Source organism: Panthera tigris, chromosome A2, assembly GCF_018350195.1.
Source record: "Panthera tigris isolate Pti1 chromosome A2, P.tigris_Pti1_mat1.1, whole genome shotgun sequence".
Taxonomy (NCBI): domain Eukaryota; kingdom Metazoa; phylum Chordata; class Mammalia; order Carnivora; family Felidae; genus Panthera; species Panthera tigris.
The window spans coordinates 153,762,299-153,780,388 of record NC_056661.1 but is presented as its reverse complement, the minus strand read 5'-3'; the positions used below and the strand labels follow the sequence as shown (position 1 = coordinate 153,780,388).

The window sequence follows — 18,090 nt, the reverse complement described above, 5'->3', positions numbered from 1 at the left end:
ACCTTGAGGTAGGGCTTTTCCGCTTTATCTTCAAGACTTAGAACAGTTGTTGCTTAGCACATAGTGGGCTTTCAATAAACACGTGTTAAAAGAAAGAAGAAACCCCTTCACAGGTGCCTGGCTGGCTCAGTTGGTTAAGTGTCTTACTTTGGCTCAGGTCATGATCTCACGGTTCTTGGTTTCAAGCCCCTCATCATACTATGTGCTGCCAGCATGGAGCCTGCTTTGGATTCTCCCTCTCTCTCTCTCTCTCTCTCTGTCTCTCTCTCTCCTTCTGTCCCTCCCCCACTGATACTCCCTCTCTCAAAAATAAATAAACAAATTTTTTTTAGAAGGAACCCCTTCAAGGTAATCATTATTACCTCCATTTTTTAGGTTAGGAATCTAAAGCTAAAAGGGGTTATGTAAATGTACCCAAGGTCATATGGCTAGTAAGTGATGCAGTTGGAATTCAAAACCCATGCCCTTTCCACTCTGTCCCTCTGGTTATGTCTCTTACGTCTTCTTGGCTCTGGTTTTCCCATTAGTATAAGTGCAGTTATTGCTGTTTTGCTTGCCTCCCAAAGAAACACAAAGTGGTTTTTTTTTTGTTGTGTTGTTTTTTTTGCAGTGATGCAAAAAAAGTGTTGTTTTTTCTGCAGTGATGCAAAAAACAGTGTTGTTTTTTTTGCAGTGATGCAAAAATATCCTGAAAACTTTAAAAGGCTGTATGTGTACATGAGGGTGGTAGAAATTTTTTTCTTATAGAAGTTTTACAGTTTTTGCTTTTAGTTTTAGGTCTTAAATCCACTTTAGATTGATTTTTGAGTTTGGAATGAGATGAGGGTTGAAGATTTTTTTTCTCCATATGGATATCCCAGCAGAATTTGTTGAAATGACTATCCTTTCCTCCACTGAGTTACCTTGCTTTTACAAAAAAAAATAAATATGCTTCTGATTTTGGACTTGTATTTGAAATGAACTTTTAAAAAGAATAATAGGGTTTTTGCTATTCCATCAGTACCATGATATTCCATGTTTATAAAACATTCCCACTTATTATTTTTAGGCCAATGTTTTACTTAGAAGGTTTGATTTTCCAAGGGGGATTATACCCTCTCTAATGCAGGTCCCAGCTAGGAAACAAAAAACACATAGAAGTATCATATTCATTGATTAGGAGATTCAATATTATTAAGATGTCTTCCTTCCCAAATTGATCTGTAGATTTCATTTTAACCCCAGTCAAAATATCAGCAGACTTTTCTGTAGAAATTAACAAGTTGATCATAAAATGTACTTGGAAATGCAATGGCTAGAATAGTCAAGAAAATCTTTGCAAAGTTGAAGGACTTCTAGTGTCAGATTTCGGAACTTTGTATAAAGCCACAAGGCCATGTGATGTTGGCATAAGAATGGTCATATAAATCAACAAAACAGAATAGAAGGCCTAGAAATATATCCATAAGTCTATGGTCAGTTGATTTTTTTAACAAGACGTCAAGGCAATTCATGTGGAAAAGGTAGTCCTGTCAACAAATATTGCTGGAACAAATGAATTTCCATAAATAAATAAACAAATAAACACACGATTAACCCTTACGCAACACAAGACATTAATATTAACTTGAAATGGATTAAAGACTAAAAGTTGAAAATCTAGATGTTCTAGAAGAAACATTGGGGAAAATCTTTATAGCCTAAAGAAAGACAAAGATTTCTTAGGATACAAAAAGTAAGGATCATACAAGAAAAAATTCATAAATCGGACTTCATCAAAATTTAAACCTTTGCTTTTTGAAGACACTGTTAAAAATGAAAAGATAAGCCACAGATTTTAAGAAAATGTTTGTAACATACATTATCTGATTAAAAGACTTGTATCTAAACCATACAAGAACTCTTACAACTCAGTAGTTAAGACAAAGTATCCAACAAAAAAAGTGGGCAAGAGATTGGAGTACTTTATTTAAAAGGCATAAGAATGGCAAATGAACATGTGCAAAGATGTTCAACATCAGTAGACATTAGGGGAGGTAAATTAAAACTCCAAGACACCACTCACTACACACCCACTAGAATTCTTACCATCAAAACCAGCCATTCCGATTATTGATAAGGTTTCTAGAGCAGCTAGAGCTCTTACATGTTGCTGGTAAGGATCTTAAATGGGACAACCACTTTGGCAGTTTCTTTTAAAGTTAAAAAAACCACATGAGCAATCCTGGTCTTAGTTATTTACCCAAAAGAAGTGAAAGCATAAGTCAACAACAGAGACTTGTACTTGAATGTTCATAGTATCTTGTTCATAATTGCCAAAAATCAGGAACAACCCAAATGCCCAAGGGCTAAATGGTTAGGTTGTGGTATGTCCATACTCTGTAATACTGCATGCAGCCAGTGTGTGAATCTTAGAATCATTATGCTGAGCAAAAGAAGCCATAGATTTTGTTTATGTGATGTTCTAGAAAAGGCAAAACTAATCTCTAGTGGCAGAAATCATTATCAGTGGTTGCCTGAGCTGAAGAGGGTGTTATTAATTGCAGAAATACCTGAAGAAAGTTTTGGGGGTGATGGATATTCTTCATGTTGATTGTGGCTGGTCATTATACAAGTATATATATATTTGGCAAAACTCAAACCGTACATAAAATTGGGTGCATCCTGTGTTGTAGACAAGTTATACTTTAATAAGTTTGATTTTTTTTAATGCGATAGAAACCAAAAACTACATAAAAATGGATTTTAGGCCACTCAGAGCACAACACAGCTGGAAAAGGTGTGAACTTCACTTCTTACGTATTTTAATTATTTTATTTTTTTATTAATTTTTTTTAACATTTATTCATTTTTGAGAGACAGAGTATGAGTGGGGAAGGGGCAGAGAGAGAGGGAGACATAGAATCTGAAGCAGGCTCCAGGCTCTGAGCTGTCAGCACAGAGCCCAGCTTGGGGCTCGAACTCATGGACCGGACCGTGAGATCATGACCTGAGCCGAAGTCAGACGCTTAACCGACTGAGCCACCCAGGTGCCTGATATTTTAATTATTTAAAATATAAATGATTGTTTAAAGTATAAATGATTGTTGACTGCAGAGGAGTAGCAGAGTCTCATTCCCTTCAGTCTTACTCACTTTGCACAGTGTGGTTATGAGGAGAGTGGAGAGCATCGAAGTAGAAGGGACACTGTAATTGAAATTGTTTGGATCAAATATTGTCACCACCTTCATGCATATTAGTCCCGTCAGCTGCCGCACCCTCCCTAGGTTTCTGGGGAGAGATTCAGCTTGCTACGTGAAGTCTAATGAACATTTTTGAAATTGTGTACCATTTGGTGAAACGGGATTCAAATGCTAATGTCTTGGAAGCCAGTTCTTTGGTTTTAGAAACAGTTGAAAATACAAGAAGAGTGAACTTCAGTGAGAGACACTTGGGACTGTTACAAACAGGCAACACCGATAAATCAGGCAAATACTACAGCAGATGTAGCCTTAGCGATTGCATTTCAGCAAGGCATTTGAGTGATAATTCTCATGATGGCGTTGAGGAGAGGATCAAGAGATGTAAATGCATGGAGAATTGGACTAGGTTCATAAGTGTATGACGATCATCATCCCTGAAGCTATTAAGCTGAAGGAGACTTTTGTTTCATTCAGCTCCTGAGTATGACTAGCATGTTTACACATAACTTAGGTGAGGGCATCAAGAGCACACTGATCTTTTAAAACTTATTTTTTAATGAAAACTAAAATTTCAATCAGCTGAGATTATAGGCCACGTCTATAAGATAAGACATCTTACCCAAGGTCAGAAAAGAAAGATACACATACAAATATAGGATGGGGAAACTGTTGTGTAGGAGCAATGCAAGAACAACCCTGTAGGGTTGGAACTGAATATAATTTTAATAGAAGTCTGTAGAGTGACTGTGGCTGCCATAACACTCTCAATAATGGCTGATATAATTTTTTAGCCCACATAAGGAAGATGAAGATGAATTAAATTTTGTTTTGTTTTTTTAGATTCCACATCTACGTGAGAGCATATGGTATTTGGATTGCCCTGTCTGACTTGTTTCATTGCAGATAATGCCCTCAGGGTCCATCCATGTTGTTGCAAACAGCAGGATATCCTTTTTTGTGGCTGTATAATATTCATGTGTGAGTGTGTATGTGTGACATTTTCTTTATTCACTCATGAACACCAAGTTGTTTCTGTATCTTTGCTATTGTGAAGAATGCTGCAGTAAACATGAGGGTGCAGATGTCTCTTTGAGAGCCTGGTTTAAATTCTTTTGGGTATCGGGGCGCCTGGGTGGCTCGGTCGGTTAAGCGTCCGACTTCGGCTCAGGTCATGGTCTCACGGTCCGTGGGTTCGAGCCCCGTGTCGGGCTCTGTGCTGACAGCTCAGAGCCTGGCGCATGTTTGAGATTCTGTGTCTCCCTCTCTCTGTGGCCCTCCCCGTTCATGCTGTGTCTCTCTCTGTCTCAAAAATAAATAAGCGTTAAAAAAAAAAATTTTTTTTTTTAAATAAATTCTTGGGGCGCCTGGGTGGCTCAGTCGGTTAAGCGGCCGACTTCGGCTCAGGTCATGACCTCGCGGTCCGTGAGTTCAAGCCCCGCGTCGGGCTCTGTGCTGACAGCTCAGAGCCTGGAGCCTGTTTCAGATTCTGTGTCTCCCTCTCTCTGCCCCTCCCCCGTTCATGCTCTGTCTCTCTCTGTCTCAAAAATAAATAAACGTTAAAAAAAAAAAAAATTAAAAAAAAAAAATAAAATAAAAAATAAATTCTTTTGGGTATATACCCAGAAATGGGATTACTAGATCATATGATAATCCTATGTTTAAGTTTTTCTGAGGAACTTGCATACTGTTTTCCATAGTGGCTGTACCAGTTTACATTCTCTTCAACAGTGTACCCTTGAAAGAATTCCCTTTTTTCTGCATTCTTGTCACCACATGCTGTTTCTTGTTTTTTTGATAATAGCCATGCTAACAGGTATGAGGTGATAGCTCATTGTGGTTTTGATTTGCATTTCCCTGATGATGAATGATGCTGGACACCTTTTCATGTACCTGTTGGCCATCTGTATGTTTTCTTTGGGAAAATGTCTGTTTTTTAATCAGTTTGGGATTTTTGCTATTGAGTTCTACAAGTTCTTTATATTTTTTGGATATCCCCTTATTAGATATATGACTTGCAAATATTTTCTCCCATTTGGTAGGTTGCCTTTTCATTTTGTTGGTGGTCTGTGCCCTTTGCTGTGCAGAAGCTTTTTTGTTTGACGTAGTCCCAGTTGTTTATTTTTGCTTTTGTTGCCTTTGTTTTTTGGTGTCAAATAAAAAAAAAAAAATGATTATCAAGACTGATGTCAAGGACCTTGCTACCTATTTTGTTTTCCCTAGGAGTTTTATGGTTTCAGGTCTTATGTTCAAGGAGAAAATTAAGATGAGAGTCGCTCTAGTTTGTGTTGATCGGATCAAATCTAGAGTATTGTATTTACTCTTGAGGCATCATATTAAGCTCTTAAAAGAATGTTAAAAACCTGAATCTTGGATAATAGCTTGAAAGAAGTAGCATAGAGAACAAATTTTACTAGATGATTTGCCCAGCTTTCAGATTAAATGATTCTGTAGGTGGATACTTTTGCTTCAAGGAAGGAAACTCCCAAGGGAAACCTATCAAGAAGATGTGATACTCATTTAGTTTATAGCATGTTTTTTCTTTCTTGCTACTTTTATAAACCTATAAGGTTCTCTTTAACATCTTTGAAAAGGTAAGAAGGGAGTCCAATTTGACTGCTTTAAATAATGGATAGACTTCTGTATAATCTATAGTAAAGTTAATTTATTCTTGTTCCCTTCCCTACCCTCAACCAGTAAAGGATTACCCAAGGATAAGGGGGTGCTGTTTCAGGTTGCAGCTGTATATGACTTTGGCCTGTGTTAGATTTATATTGTCCACCTTCTACTAGGGTTATATCACTAGCTCAGCACTTGTATTTATATCTTGTTAATTATCTAGTACTTTCCCAGTCAGAATTTTTTTCTCCCCTCAACCCTCTGGTTACATTTCTGTTTACTTTATTCTTGCTATATTTCTTTGTATCAGATTCGTTGAAAAAATTGACAACATCAGGAACACCTTTATCTTCTCTTATAACTTAATCATGCTGCCATATAGTTCATTTCTACCACCCATTTGTTGTTGTTTTTAATTTCAAAGAAAACAATCTCTTTTCAAAGACCAACACTTTTTCTGTGCATTAAATACCAGATCTCTGGCCAAAGCACCAAGCTCCGCCACTGAGCACCATCACCATTTGTTCCCCTTTCTTTCTGAAGAGGAGACAAGGTCTCCCCATCTTGAAAAAGCATTTGATTGAGGCCCCTTTCTCTCCATCTGTACCTCTCTCTGTCACTGCAGAACTTTTTAAGCAAATGAGACCCATAAATGACATCATGTTTTCCTTCAACATAAGAGAGAGCGGGTGATATAGTGAGATTGAGTTTAAGAAGTCATGACAACAAGAAAACTTTAAAATGCAGTAATCTATGCAGGAAGTAAACTGATACGAGAGAGAAATTGGAAGAGAAGGGGTTACTTTGTATAAACAGTAGTTTGAAATGAAAATTTTGTCTGAGAAGAAAGTTTCAAAATCTTGATCTCTGGGAGAATGAGGAAGTTTAAATGAAGATGTAAAAGCATAAATAAAGCTTAATCATTGTAAATCTTCCATTTTTAACTGTTTATTACATAATTTTGATTATACCATTTAGACTTTAAAGTGTCATTTTAAGGCAAAATTTGTTTCCTAATGGTCATTGTCAAATTTCAGAAGTCTCCTGTATCTTTTCTCTGTAGTATCAAATGAAGAAAAATAACTTTGACTAGAATATTATATGCATTTCATTGTAGTTCACTCAACAGACATGTTGAATACTTACCATATGCCAGGCACTGTGCTAGGCCCTGGAGACTAAACAGAAGTAAAGTAGGCAGAGCCCTTTCCCTCAGTGAACTCAAGCAGTTTTTAGGGGTAACAGATAATTTAAATTTATCATCGGCTTTAAAATAGACTCACTGGGGACGTTATATAGCACGTTTCCTCCTCACCATTTTTGTCTGTTTTGAAAATTTATTCTGTATTACTTAATTTTCTCTTATTCTATGCTATTTTAAACTAATCAACAATAGGATTATTTACTGTGGCCATTAGTAGCTAATTTAAGATTAACATGTCTGGTAAAGCTCCTCTGTATTTTTAAGAAGGTACTTTAGGGATGCCTGGCTGGTTCAGTTGGTGGAGCATGCGGCTCTTAATCTCAGGTTATGAGTTCAAGCCCCATGTTGGGTGTGGAGATTACTTAAAAATAAAATCTTCAAAAAAAAAAAAAAAAGGTATTTTAGTAATGTATACTACTACCTTTAAAATGGTTTTATCAATCAAATCTTCATATTCTGGTGGAATTTACATTCTGAAAAGAAAGTGAACCAAAGGCACAGAGGGAAAAATACACGAATCAAGCTGTTAAATAATTACTACATGAGTGAACACTGAAAGATCACTTTCAGTTGAGTTAATCATGGGAAAGCTTCATTCAGAAGTTAGAGTGAACGTTCAGTCTAAAAGGATAGGAATGAATGGGGGAGAATAGAATGAAAGTTCATTTGGGGATGGGTTTGGGAGGGGAGCATCGATCACAGAGGTGGGATTAAATATCAATGTCTGTTGAAAAGACACGGATAAATAGGCTTGGCTGGAGTGAAAGGTTTGTATTGGTAAATAGTAAAAGATGAAGCAAAGTCTTTTAACACAATACAGGATTTTGGCTGTACCGTAATAGTAATATGTTCCTATAATCCTAAATTCATTGACCGTTTATTTTAATATTCTTATGTAAAGAGGTTATCATAATGTATAGTTTGCAGTTGTATCATAATTTTGAATAAGTCTTTATTTACACCCCTAAATATGTTCTATAGATTTTGAGGCCAGAGTCTTTACCCCTACTCAGGTTGAAATGTTTTGTTTTTCAGTTACTTACACGCCAAGTCAATCATCCACAGAGACCTCAAGAGTAATAGTATCCTTCCTGAAATTTGTCTGCGAAGTTTGAAAACATCCTGACTTTTTCTTCTGCATTTTGTCTTCACATTATGTAAAAACAATTTTCATGCTAAGTTCAATATATTGTAAAGAGAATTAATAAACGGGTTTGCATGAGAGCATACTGAAGCAGGATACTACCACCTGCTTTTGGTTTCTGAACTTTTGAACATTATCAAAAAAATCTACCAAGTCTTCCTAACAGTAGTACTCTTTTGATTGCGTGCTTCCACTCTGTCAGCTCCATAAAACGGAGAGTTGCGCAGCTGCCCACTCATTTCTGTCAGTGCTCTGACGCCGCCCCCCAGTGGTGCAGATGTAACTGAAAGTTGTAACTTACGTAACGAGGAGGTGAGAAAGACATATTTTTCCTTCTTCCTCCATAAACCCAGCTCAAGACCCTGTCCGCCAACTAAACTTCATTCCAGTGAAGAACCTTTGTGTCTTTGTCAGCAGTGCCAAAAGAATGGATCTGTGTCACTGAAATCTAATGGGAAAGTTTTCACGATTTCCCAGAAACTCAGGAAAGCATCTCACCTCACCCTGCCACATTTCAAGCCCCAAAAATCTTAAAAGCAGGCCACATAGGCCAAACAGAACTAATTATTTTTTAAAACATATTTGTCAACTTTAAGAGGAAATAGGAAGAACTGTACTTTTTAAAGGAATATCATTTTTACCAAGGAAAGAAAATCCTATTACAGGCTTATAGAAATTAGATCTCTTACCTAAAATTTTCATAATGCTTACTTTGATAGGAAAATGAGATCTATTGTTTTCCTTTACTTACTACACCTCAGATATTTTTCTTCATGAAGACCTCACAGTAAAAATAGGTGATTTTGGTCTAGCCACAGTGAAATCTCGATGGAGTGGGTCCCATCAGTTTGAACAGTTGTCTGGATCCATTTTGTGGATGGTAAGAATTGAGGCTGTTTCTCCATTAATGAAATTTGTGGACCCTGCGATGCTGCTGAACTACTAGAAAATCATTGAAGGTTTCATAATGCCCAGTATTCACAAAAATCAATGTTGATCTTATTTTTTATGTAAATAGATTTTAACCTTTTTCTTTACCTTTACAAAAAGTATTATGATACCAGTTTCAGTACATTTCAAACAAAAAATATGTATTTTATAAACTGTTTAAATTTTACCCAGAATTGGCTCTCTAAAAGATCTTGTGTTCAAAATGTTCTGTGTACCCTGTTGCAAAAAGAAAAAAACAAGTATGCCATTTAAGCAGGTATGATCTGCAGCAGTTATTAAGGTTTTGCTAAGAGAACTCCTCTTTTTTGGGAGAGAGGCTGTTTCACAATCTTATTTAAGCCTAAATTGGCAAGTACTTCCGTTAGACTAGAAAGAACCTATAATTATGGGGCAGCTGGGAGAGGAAAGACAAAAAAAAAAAAAAAAAAAAAGGTAGATTTTTAACACTGTCAGCCATGTGCTGCCCTGCATAGCTCTTGCTTTATTCCTATTTCTGCTTTGTTGGAAAAAAGGGAATGAAAACTTCAGTTACTTTCTGCAGGCTCGGAAAAGGGCAGGCATAGGAATCAACCTCTAAGCTAGCCGTTCTTAAAAGGGACTCTGAGACCCTTTTGGAGGTCTTCAAGGTCATCCCTGTGTAAAGCCACATTTGGTTTCATGTTCTTCAACCAGAAATGACACATCACAACAGATTGAATGCAGCAACATATATGTGTCTGTAGCTGACTCTGTTAAACCAGTCAAAGAGAATTGCAGTACTGTTCTCGCTGAACTGTTTTTGGTTTTGAAAATACACTTTTCATTAAACATGGGTCATCTGTGTTAACATCTAATGGCTGTTGTTTTATTATTTATGGAATTACTAACTATTTTAACAGTTTCCCTTTAGGTTTAAAAATGATAAATACCTATGTATGCCCTCGGGATCTTCAGTAATTTTCAAGACTAAAAGAGGCCTGAGACAAAAAAGTTTGAGAACCGCTGCTCTCAGCTGAATATAGGATGTCCCCAAGCCATTAGTGCAATTTGAAGGTTTAAATAATTGAATCTGCACAAAGACTTTGGGACACGATGCTGGAAACAGAAAAGCTGCAAGGGCTCTTGAAGCCACATTTGCGTATATTCCCCGAACTATCCATAGCAGTCTCCAGGAAGGGAATTCCAAGATAGATGTCTGAATCAGTGAGGAAAACTTAGGGTTCAATTCGGCTATGATTTCTTGTAATAATAACTGGAGTTAAGGCCAAGTAGCAAGCGGAAGGAGCTCACTGGACTTAGAATTAGGAGATTGGTACTTAAGTGCTCTATTTGACTCTTAGCCTGCATGTTTGTTAACCTCCTCCACATCTCTCAGTTTTTAATGTTGGTTGGACTAGTGGATTTCTAATACCTTTTCTGTGTCTAAGATTCAGTAATTAGAGCTAGCTAGGTTTGTGACTTTGATTATTCTAATTGTTTAATAAGTCATTATAAACCAGAGGCTAATTAATAATTGTAAACTGGATCTCACGCACCTTTAAGTCATACACCTTGTTACAAGATGGCAGTGTATCCTAGGGAGGGGTGGGCTGGCAGATATTAAGTACTGAAATTATAAAACCTAATATTAAAAAGGAACAATTAATACATGTTTTAAAGGTGTGTTGATCTTAACTAGTGTGGAAGAGAGGCTCAGTTAAATCTCCAGGTTTGTCCTTTTTTCAAAAACCGTAGTTTTATACAGTTAGTAGATTATTATACATGAAGTGTTACATTTTCTTCTAATTTCTTTTCTGTTGATACCTAGGTAGATTGGTTCATCCTTTGTTCCATCAAGCTGAGTTCTAATACAAGAGTAGCCAATAGTACACTTAATTATTGAATAAATCCTTTTGGGTTGATAGTGCCTTCACAAGCAAATATGGAACATCCGTAGACAAGAGAGAAGAGTTGGGTCAGGACTAAGGTTATGTAATTCTCTGAACTATTTACAATAGTCTTCTCAACCTTGTTTTATTTATCTTAGAGGGGAAAGACACCTTTGTGAAAATTTTTACAAATTAAATCATTAAATTAATTGAGGATCTTAAATCACTAAATTAATTGAGGATTGATTATGCGTTTCTTGTAAATAGATGACATACAACTTTACATCAAGCCATCTACCAACAACAGTGAGGTAAAACTAAATTTTAAAAAGACATTTAGTTCCTCAACTGATTTATTACTCTCTTCCTCTCAAAACTGTGTTCTGGCTTTTCAGATTGTGTCTGTCATAACCAGCCTCTCAGTATTCTGGCTTGTTCACTATAGCACAGTTGTATGTGGTTTATTTTGTACTATATTACTAAAAGCAGTTAGTAAGATGTTTGACCAAAGGAAGTAGACAGTCTTCTACGCCCCCATCCTTCCATCAGGGCCTCCGCACATCTATCAGTGGTTCTCAACCTTGGTTAGACATTAAAATCATCTGGGGAACTTAAAAAAACAACAGTGTTTGGATCCCCTCCCCAGATTCTGTTCTAGATTGTAGTCTGGACATTGAGAGGTTAAAGTCTATACAGGTGATTGTGATTTTTGGGTGAGGCTGAATGTCATTGCCTGCCTTTTGAGAGAGTCTGACTGGCCTTACCCTGACCTGTGACCAGGAATCTTGTTCCAGGTCTTCCGGCCATTTTTGCAGTCAGTCCAGGTTTTGGTATCAAAGTAACGCTTTCACAAGAGTTTTTATTTATACTCTGCAATTTCTCTAATGAGACAATTCTTCCAAATGAAACAGAACAGAAGATGCAAGGTGAAGTAATTCCTTTAAGCTAATATTTAACTGACCATCTATTGTATTTTATGTAAACAGCCAAGAAGAAATTAAGTATTAGAGTACAGTGAGTGAAATGTGTAAAAATGTAGCAAATATGCTTTGGTCTATAGCTTTTCCCAAGAAGCAAGCAGCCAAGATTCTTTATACCATCTTCTAAGTCAACCTGCTGTCTCTTGCTTTTGTTAATAAAGCATCCACGGCATGTTGACAATGCTTTTGGAGGCAGGAGTTTTACCAGTATTCTCTAAGGTGCCCTGAGACGAGGAAAACCATTGTACCAAGGGGGAAAACCAAAATTCTAAGGCAGTTACCATAGTGGTTGTGCTACTCCCAAACATGAACACAGCTCTAATGTTTCTTTACTGAATCAAGAATGGGAAATGGGAACTGATTCTTGATAGGACTAGTCCTGGGAAGGATTCAAATAGCAATGACAGGATTTTGTGCTGAAAGAGGATGGCTGATAAAATTATAAAATCTTAGTAATGCACATGGAATCTCGGGTAATACCACCTCTTTCAGAGTTTACCAAGCATTTTTCTTCTTGATCAGTTCTACTTCTTTGCCCATTAATAAGAGAATTGATTGCATATTAGATGAATTATTTAATGACAAAAGCATTGTTCTGGGAATTTTAATAATCTGCTTTTCAGTCTATTCAGTTGAAGTTGAAGAATAAACAAGAATATTTGTCTTTTTGTGTTCTGACAGGCACCAGAAGTAATTCGAATGCAAGATAAAAACCCATATAGCTTTCAGTCAGATGTATATGCATTTGGGATTGTTCTCTATGAATTGATGACTGGACAGTTACCTTATTCAAACATCAACAACAGGGACCAGGTAAATCTTTACCATCTCTTGGGGTTTATTTTACTATATGTATAAAGAGTCCAGTTTGGAAGCAACTGTGTGGCTCAGTCGGTTAAGTGTCCGACTTCGGCTCAGGTCATGATCTGGAGGTTTGTGAGTTCAAGCCCTGCAGCCGGCTTTGTGCTGACAGCTTTGAAGTCTGGAGCCTGCCTGCTTCAGATTCTGTGTCTCCTCCTCTCTCTCTCTCTGCCCCTTCCCTGATTGTGCACCTTCTTTCTTTCTCTCTCTCTCTCTCTCTCTCTCTCTCTCTCTCTCTCTCTCTCTCTCTCTAAGTTAAATAAAAAAATTTTTTTAATTAAAAAAAAAAAGACTCCAGTTTTTTGCAAGAAAAGAAGCGTTGAGTCCGGGTACGCATGAAAAACAGATATCTTGATCTTTGTTACCAGTTTTGGAAACTTTTGGTATACTCTCAGCAATAGTAGCTGCATGTAAGGCCTCTCCTTGAAAGCTCAGTGCTAAGTGTTGTAATGGAGTATAGTTCCTGATGTTCTGACTAGAAGCTAGAGCTGCAGCGGTGGGTGTTGGTCACATCTCTTGACCGAGCTCGGCTAGAAGGAGGCGCTGCCGCTGCAGCAACTGGGCTTTATGCCGTCTCTCTGTTCCGTCACCGCTTGTGCTAAGCAGCCTGGCTGTGCTGTTCTTCATATCGGATTCTTGTGAAACTAGTACGGTTTCTCCCTTTTGTTAACTAGGTAAATGGAAAGACTTATTTCATGCTTTCCATTTTTCTAGAAGGAGAATTCTAATAGGAAATTTTTGTGCTTATTTCTTCCTAAGTTCCTGTTCTCTGTCCTTTACCTCCCCCACCCCTGCCCCGCCCCCAGTACCCAACTTAGCCTCAGGCAGCTCTTTGCCTTTTCTGTCCCAGCCACATGAAATTCACCAGGACTTTGACACTAACCAAGAAAATGAAATTGTCTTTACTAAAATTATCTTGTATACCTCAGTATGTAAAAAAGTGTGTGTGTGTGTGTGTGTGTGTGTGTGTGTGTGTGTAGAGAGAGAGATTGCAGCAGTTCCACCATTAATATATTAAAAAACAGGGGCTCAGTCAGTTAAGCGTTTGACTTTAGCTCAGGTCATGATCTCACGGTTCGTGAGTTCGAGCCCCGTGTAGGGCTCTGTGCTGACAACTCAGAGCCTGGAGCCTGCTTCACATTCTGTGTCTTCCTCTCTCTGTGCCCCTCCCCCACTCGTTCTCTCTCTCTCTCTCTCTCTCTCTCTCTCTCTCTCTCTCAAAAATAAACATTTAAAAAAATAAAAAATAAAAATAAAACAATAGTTGACCATATAAACTATAAATAATATTTATACTTTGTACCGTGGTTTGCATCAGTATTACTTGAGTAAGGGCTCCTGGGTATTTCAATTGGTTAAATACCCAACTCTTGATTTCAGCTCAGGTCATGATCTCACAGTTCATGAGATTGAGCCCCACATTGGGCTCTGCGCTGACAGCTTGGAGCTGCTTGGGATTCTCTTCCCCTTCCCCCTCCACCTCTCTCTCTCTCTCAAAATAAGTAAATAAACATTAAAAAGAAGAAGAAGAAGAATTACCTGGGTAATTTGTTTAAAAATAGAGATACTAGAGCAGATTCTGATTCCATGGAGTGAAGTCCAAGCACCTGCTTTTTTAATAAGTTTGCCAGGTGATTTTTATACATACCGAAGTTGAGAATCCCCAATCCAAAGAATAAAAAAAAAATCCAACAGTATGAATGTGGTATGTGTTTTATCATAAGCTCTCAATCTAGTGAAATGATAGTTTTTAATTTATAAATGTGTTAACTTCATGTAAGTAGTGTGTGTGTATGTGTGTTGGTCATCAGTTCAACTCTCCATCTTTTTGGTAATAACTCTGAGTATCTTTCTCTCTAAGAACTTCAGCTAGTATGTGATTTCAGAGAAGTAGTCTCAGTTGTCCTATACTTTGTGGATACTTGCTGAGTGACCAGATGGCCCCTTACCCAGAGTGCTCTGGATTGTATGTAGATGAAAAAAGTGATTTAAATGACTGTTTCTACCAAGGTCAGCACAAAGCTAATTGGTTAGTTGCTGTTTGGTCTTTCTAACTACTACATAGCTTTTGAATGTTGAATACTACCTTTGAGTGTTAAAAAAAATCTGTGACCTGATTCCTAATTACCTGACATTTTAAGCCCTGCATGAAGCATAGATTCAAGATAGACCAAACTACTAGCGAAGGAGCATAGTCAACCCATTGCACTCATTGGACTTGTGACAGATTCTAGATCACTGAGATGATTGATTGGATGATGGCAATCTGAGTAGCAAGGTTGGTTCTAATTTGCAAACTTCCTGTGCCCTGCCTCCTACAGTCCTATTAATTCAACCATAAGACATAATACCCTGTGCCATGTTCACTTTTCCTTTGCATATAACTTTTCTACAAGGGAAAAGGGATTTACATAAAAAAGATTTATGTCTGTGTCACATTGTGTTGCCTAGGGTGCATTCATTTGGGTGTTAAAGGATCCACTTTACAAGGGAACTTTAGTTTTAGTTGATTTATCATAGAGACAACAAATAAAAATTTATGAATCTAAGATCTGGATGAAATCCAGTGAATACTTCTGTTTTAATAAAATAATACATTATGGAAATGGGTATTATTATCTCCAAAATATGGATAAAAAGCAACCCAGAGTTTTGCACTCGTCCACTTCTTGGCATTTTAGGTGCTTTGTCTTCCACAGGAGTATAATAAATGATGTGGCAAGGGCTTACTCTCCATAAGAGAAGTAAGTGAGTGACCAACAGAAGGGTAAGGCCTTTACTGGTTAATTCTGTCTGGTAGTAAGAACCTTCTGGAATTTGCCAGTCTGAAACCAGGTTGAATATTTGATAAAGAAAAAGGAGGACGCCTGGGTGGCTCAGTCAGTTAAGTGTCTGACTCTTGATCTCGGCTCAGGTCATGATCTCGCAGTTTGTGAGATCGAGCCCCACTTGGGGCTCTTTGCTGACAGCAGGGAGCTTCCTTGGGATATTCTCTGTCTGTCTGTCCCTCTCTGCCCCCCACCTCAAAATAAATAAATAAACTTTAAAAGAAAGAAAGAAAAAGGGGGTCAAAGAATGATATATGCACTATCCCTTGCCCCTATTCTATTTCATTACTTCTTGTCTGCTTTCTTCAAATGACTTTCCATGGAAGTCCCTTTTGGGAATTGCTAATTCTAGTCATTTTCAGTGACGTAACCCCAGCTATTGCTCCGTCTGTCCCCTTGATTTGATTTTTCTTTTTCTCTAGAACTTTCATCACCATGGCTCTCAGATTGGACTTCTGTTTGAAAATTTAGGAATATTCTTCTTTCTCATGGGAGATAGGACATCTCCTTCTTTACTACGCACTGTAGGAACTGTTCCTGTGTACTCTTCCCCCCATAGTCTTGGGTGGCAGGTTTTGCCTGTAAATTTAAAGCAGGACTCTGGTTAAGAAACTCAGTGTAATGGCCGACCTTGGACTCATGACCTGGTCACTTTACCTCTTCAGGTGTCTTTTTTTTTTTTCAGTTATAAAAATAAGAAATTGCACTAAAGAATTCATTCTGGTTGTAAAGATCAGATTCTTTCCTAGAGCAGTTCTCTTAGCGCTTCAAGGGATGGCCATCGTATAGCATGCCTTTTGCTTTCCTTACTCTAGTGCTGAAATCTAAGACATTGCTGTCATTTTTTTCCCCCTCTTTATCCTTCCATTTTGCTCTCTAATCACCCTGCTCTTTCCTCTTCCAGTGCAGCTTTTCTACTGAGTTGGGGTTAATAATGTGCTCATTTAGGCTACGTGTATTGACTCTCTGTCCTCATGGTTTTCTTTTCTTGGAGTAGAAGTGCTGTGTCATCTTAGAAGAAAATAACAACTAATTTTTATCTGTTATTTTAAGTACTGTTATTTAAGTCTGTTATTTCAGTTACTGTTGGTGTATAACAAACCACCCAAAACATAGTGGCTTAAGCAAATTATGAATCTGCAGTTTGGACTGCTTTCAGTGAGGAAGATTTATGTCTGTGTCACATTGTGTTGCCTAGGGTGCATTCATTTGGGTGTTAAAGGATCCACTTCCAAAATGGCTCATTCATACCTCTGACAAGGTGTGGTGCTAGCTGTCTGTTGGAAGCTTGGTCAGGGTCAAGGGCCAAGGGCTTTAGTTCTTGTCGACATGGACCTTTCTATGGGGACGTCTTCTAGAAAGTGTGGACTTTGTTAGAGCCTGGTGGCTAGGTTCTAAGCACAAGCTCTCAAGAGATACAAAATGATAAATACCAGTATCTTACCTACACACAAATTATTTCAAGAAGAAATTTTCAAAGCCTACTATATGCAAAGCACTATGGGATATAAAGGAATACAAAGATGAATAATACACAGGCCATGCTTTTGGTGGAGTTTACCAATCTGTTGAAGCAGTACAAGGGGAGGGGGTGATGAGAACGAGTAGACATTGTGCTCCAGTAATACAGAGGCATGAATCAAGGGGTGGAGGTGCCAGGAGTGCTGAATGTGGATTGAGAATGGAAATGACCAGTCAGTTCCAGAATTTCAAATTGAACTGCTGATTTTATCTTTTATGTGCCACTTAAATCTTCTGTACATGAATTATATCCTGGAGAGTCTTCCCTTTAAGTTTAAGTAATTGCAAAGAATGTGATTTCCTTTGTATGATATTTTTTCAAAGTTTGATATGGCTCTTTTTTAAACATACTTTTATACTTTCAAGCCTTTTATTGATCATTCAAATAACATCTCTGCAACAAAAAATATGTATTTAAATTTAGAATTACAAAAATCTTTCCTGTGACTTTAGTCTTTGAAGGTTAATTTTTTAAATTCTGAACTATGCTTCTATTAATGAGTATTAATATATAACTGATGAAAATAATGTAAGTTTTGGTATATAGAAATAAAGAAGGTAAAATTTTATTGGAAATGTGTGTCTTAATGAACATATGGGGCTTTTCAGTTCATTCATGTATTTGTGGATAAATAGGCTTTTGCTGAAATGAGAAAGAATTAAGCACTGAGCAGTATTGTTCAGGTAGATACAAAGATGGGAAAGTCAGGAATTTGTTGTACCCACATGCACAGTTCACTGGTCCCCAAGACCACACTCAGACTCAATTGCTCATTAAGTTTGAGAACTCGCTCTAGGTTGTTAATGCTTACAGTTATGGTTTAGTGCAACAGCAGGATACAGATTAAAATCAGCCAAGGGAAGAGGCACATAGGGCAGAATCCAGGAGAGTTCCACATGTGGAGGTCACAGTTGTCTTCTCCCAGTGTAACTGTGGACCGCACTGAATTCTCCCGACAGCAGAACACTGCCAACCA

General features: G+C 37.5%; 1 protein-coding gene across 5 annotated transcripts in view; it reads left to right on the top strand.

Annotated features, from left to right (window-relative positions):
- Nucleotides 1-18,090, top strand: part of BRAF (B-Raf proto-oncogene, serine/threonine kinase) — a 166,794-nt gene that overhangs the window by 136,591 nt on the left and 12,113 nt on the right. For 4 of the 5 annotated variants that reach the window (XM_042973734.1, XM_042973713.1, XM_042973743.1 and 1 more), the window contains 3 exons: nt 8,017-8,063; nt 8,887-9,005; nt 12,585-12,716. In XM_042973734.1, the coding sequence (XP_042829668.1) occupies nt 8,017-8,063; nt 8,887-9,005; nt 12,585-12,716 (298 nt within the window). Of the gene's footprint in view, nt 1-8,016; nt 8,064-8,886; nt 9,006-11,190; nt 11,235-12,584; nt 12,717-18,090 lie in introns of those variants that run through there. The other variant, XM_042973724.1, reaches the window with a different exon arrangement.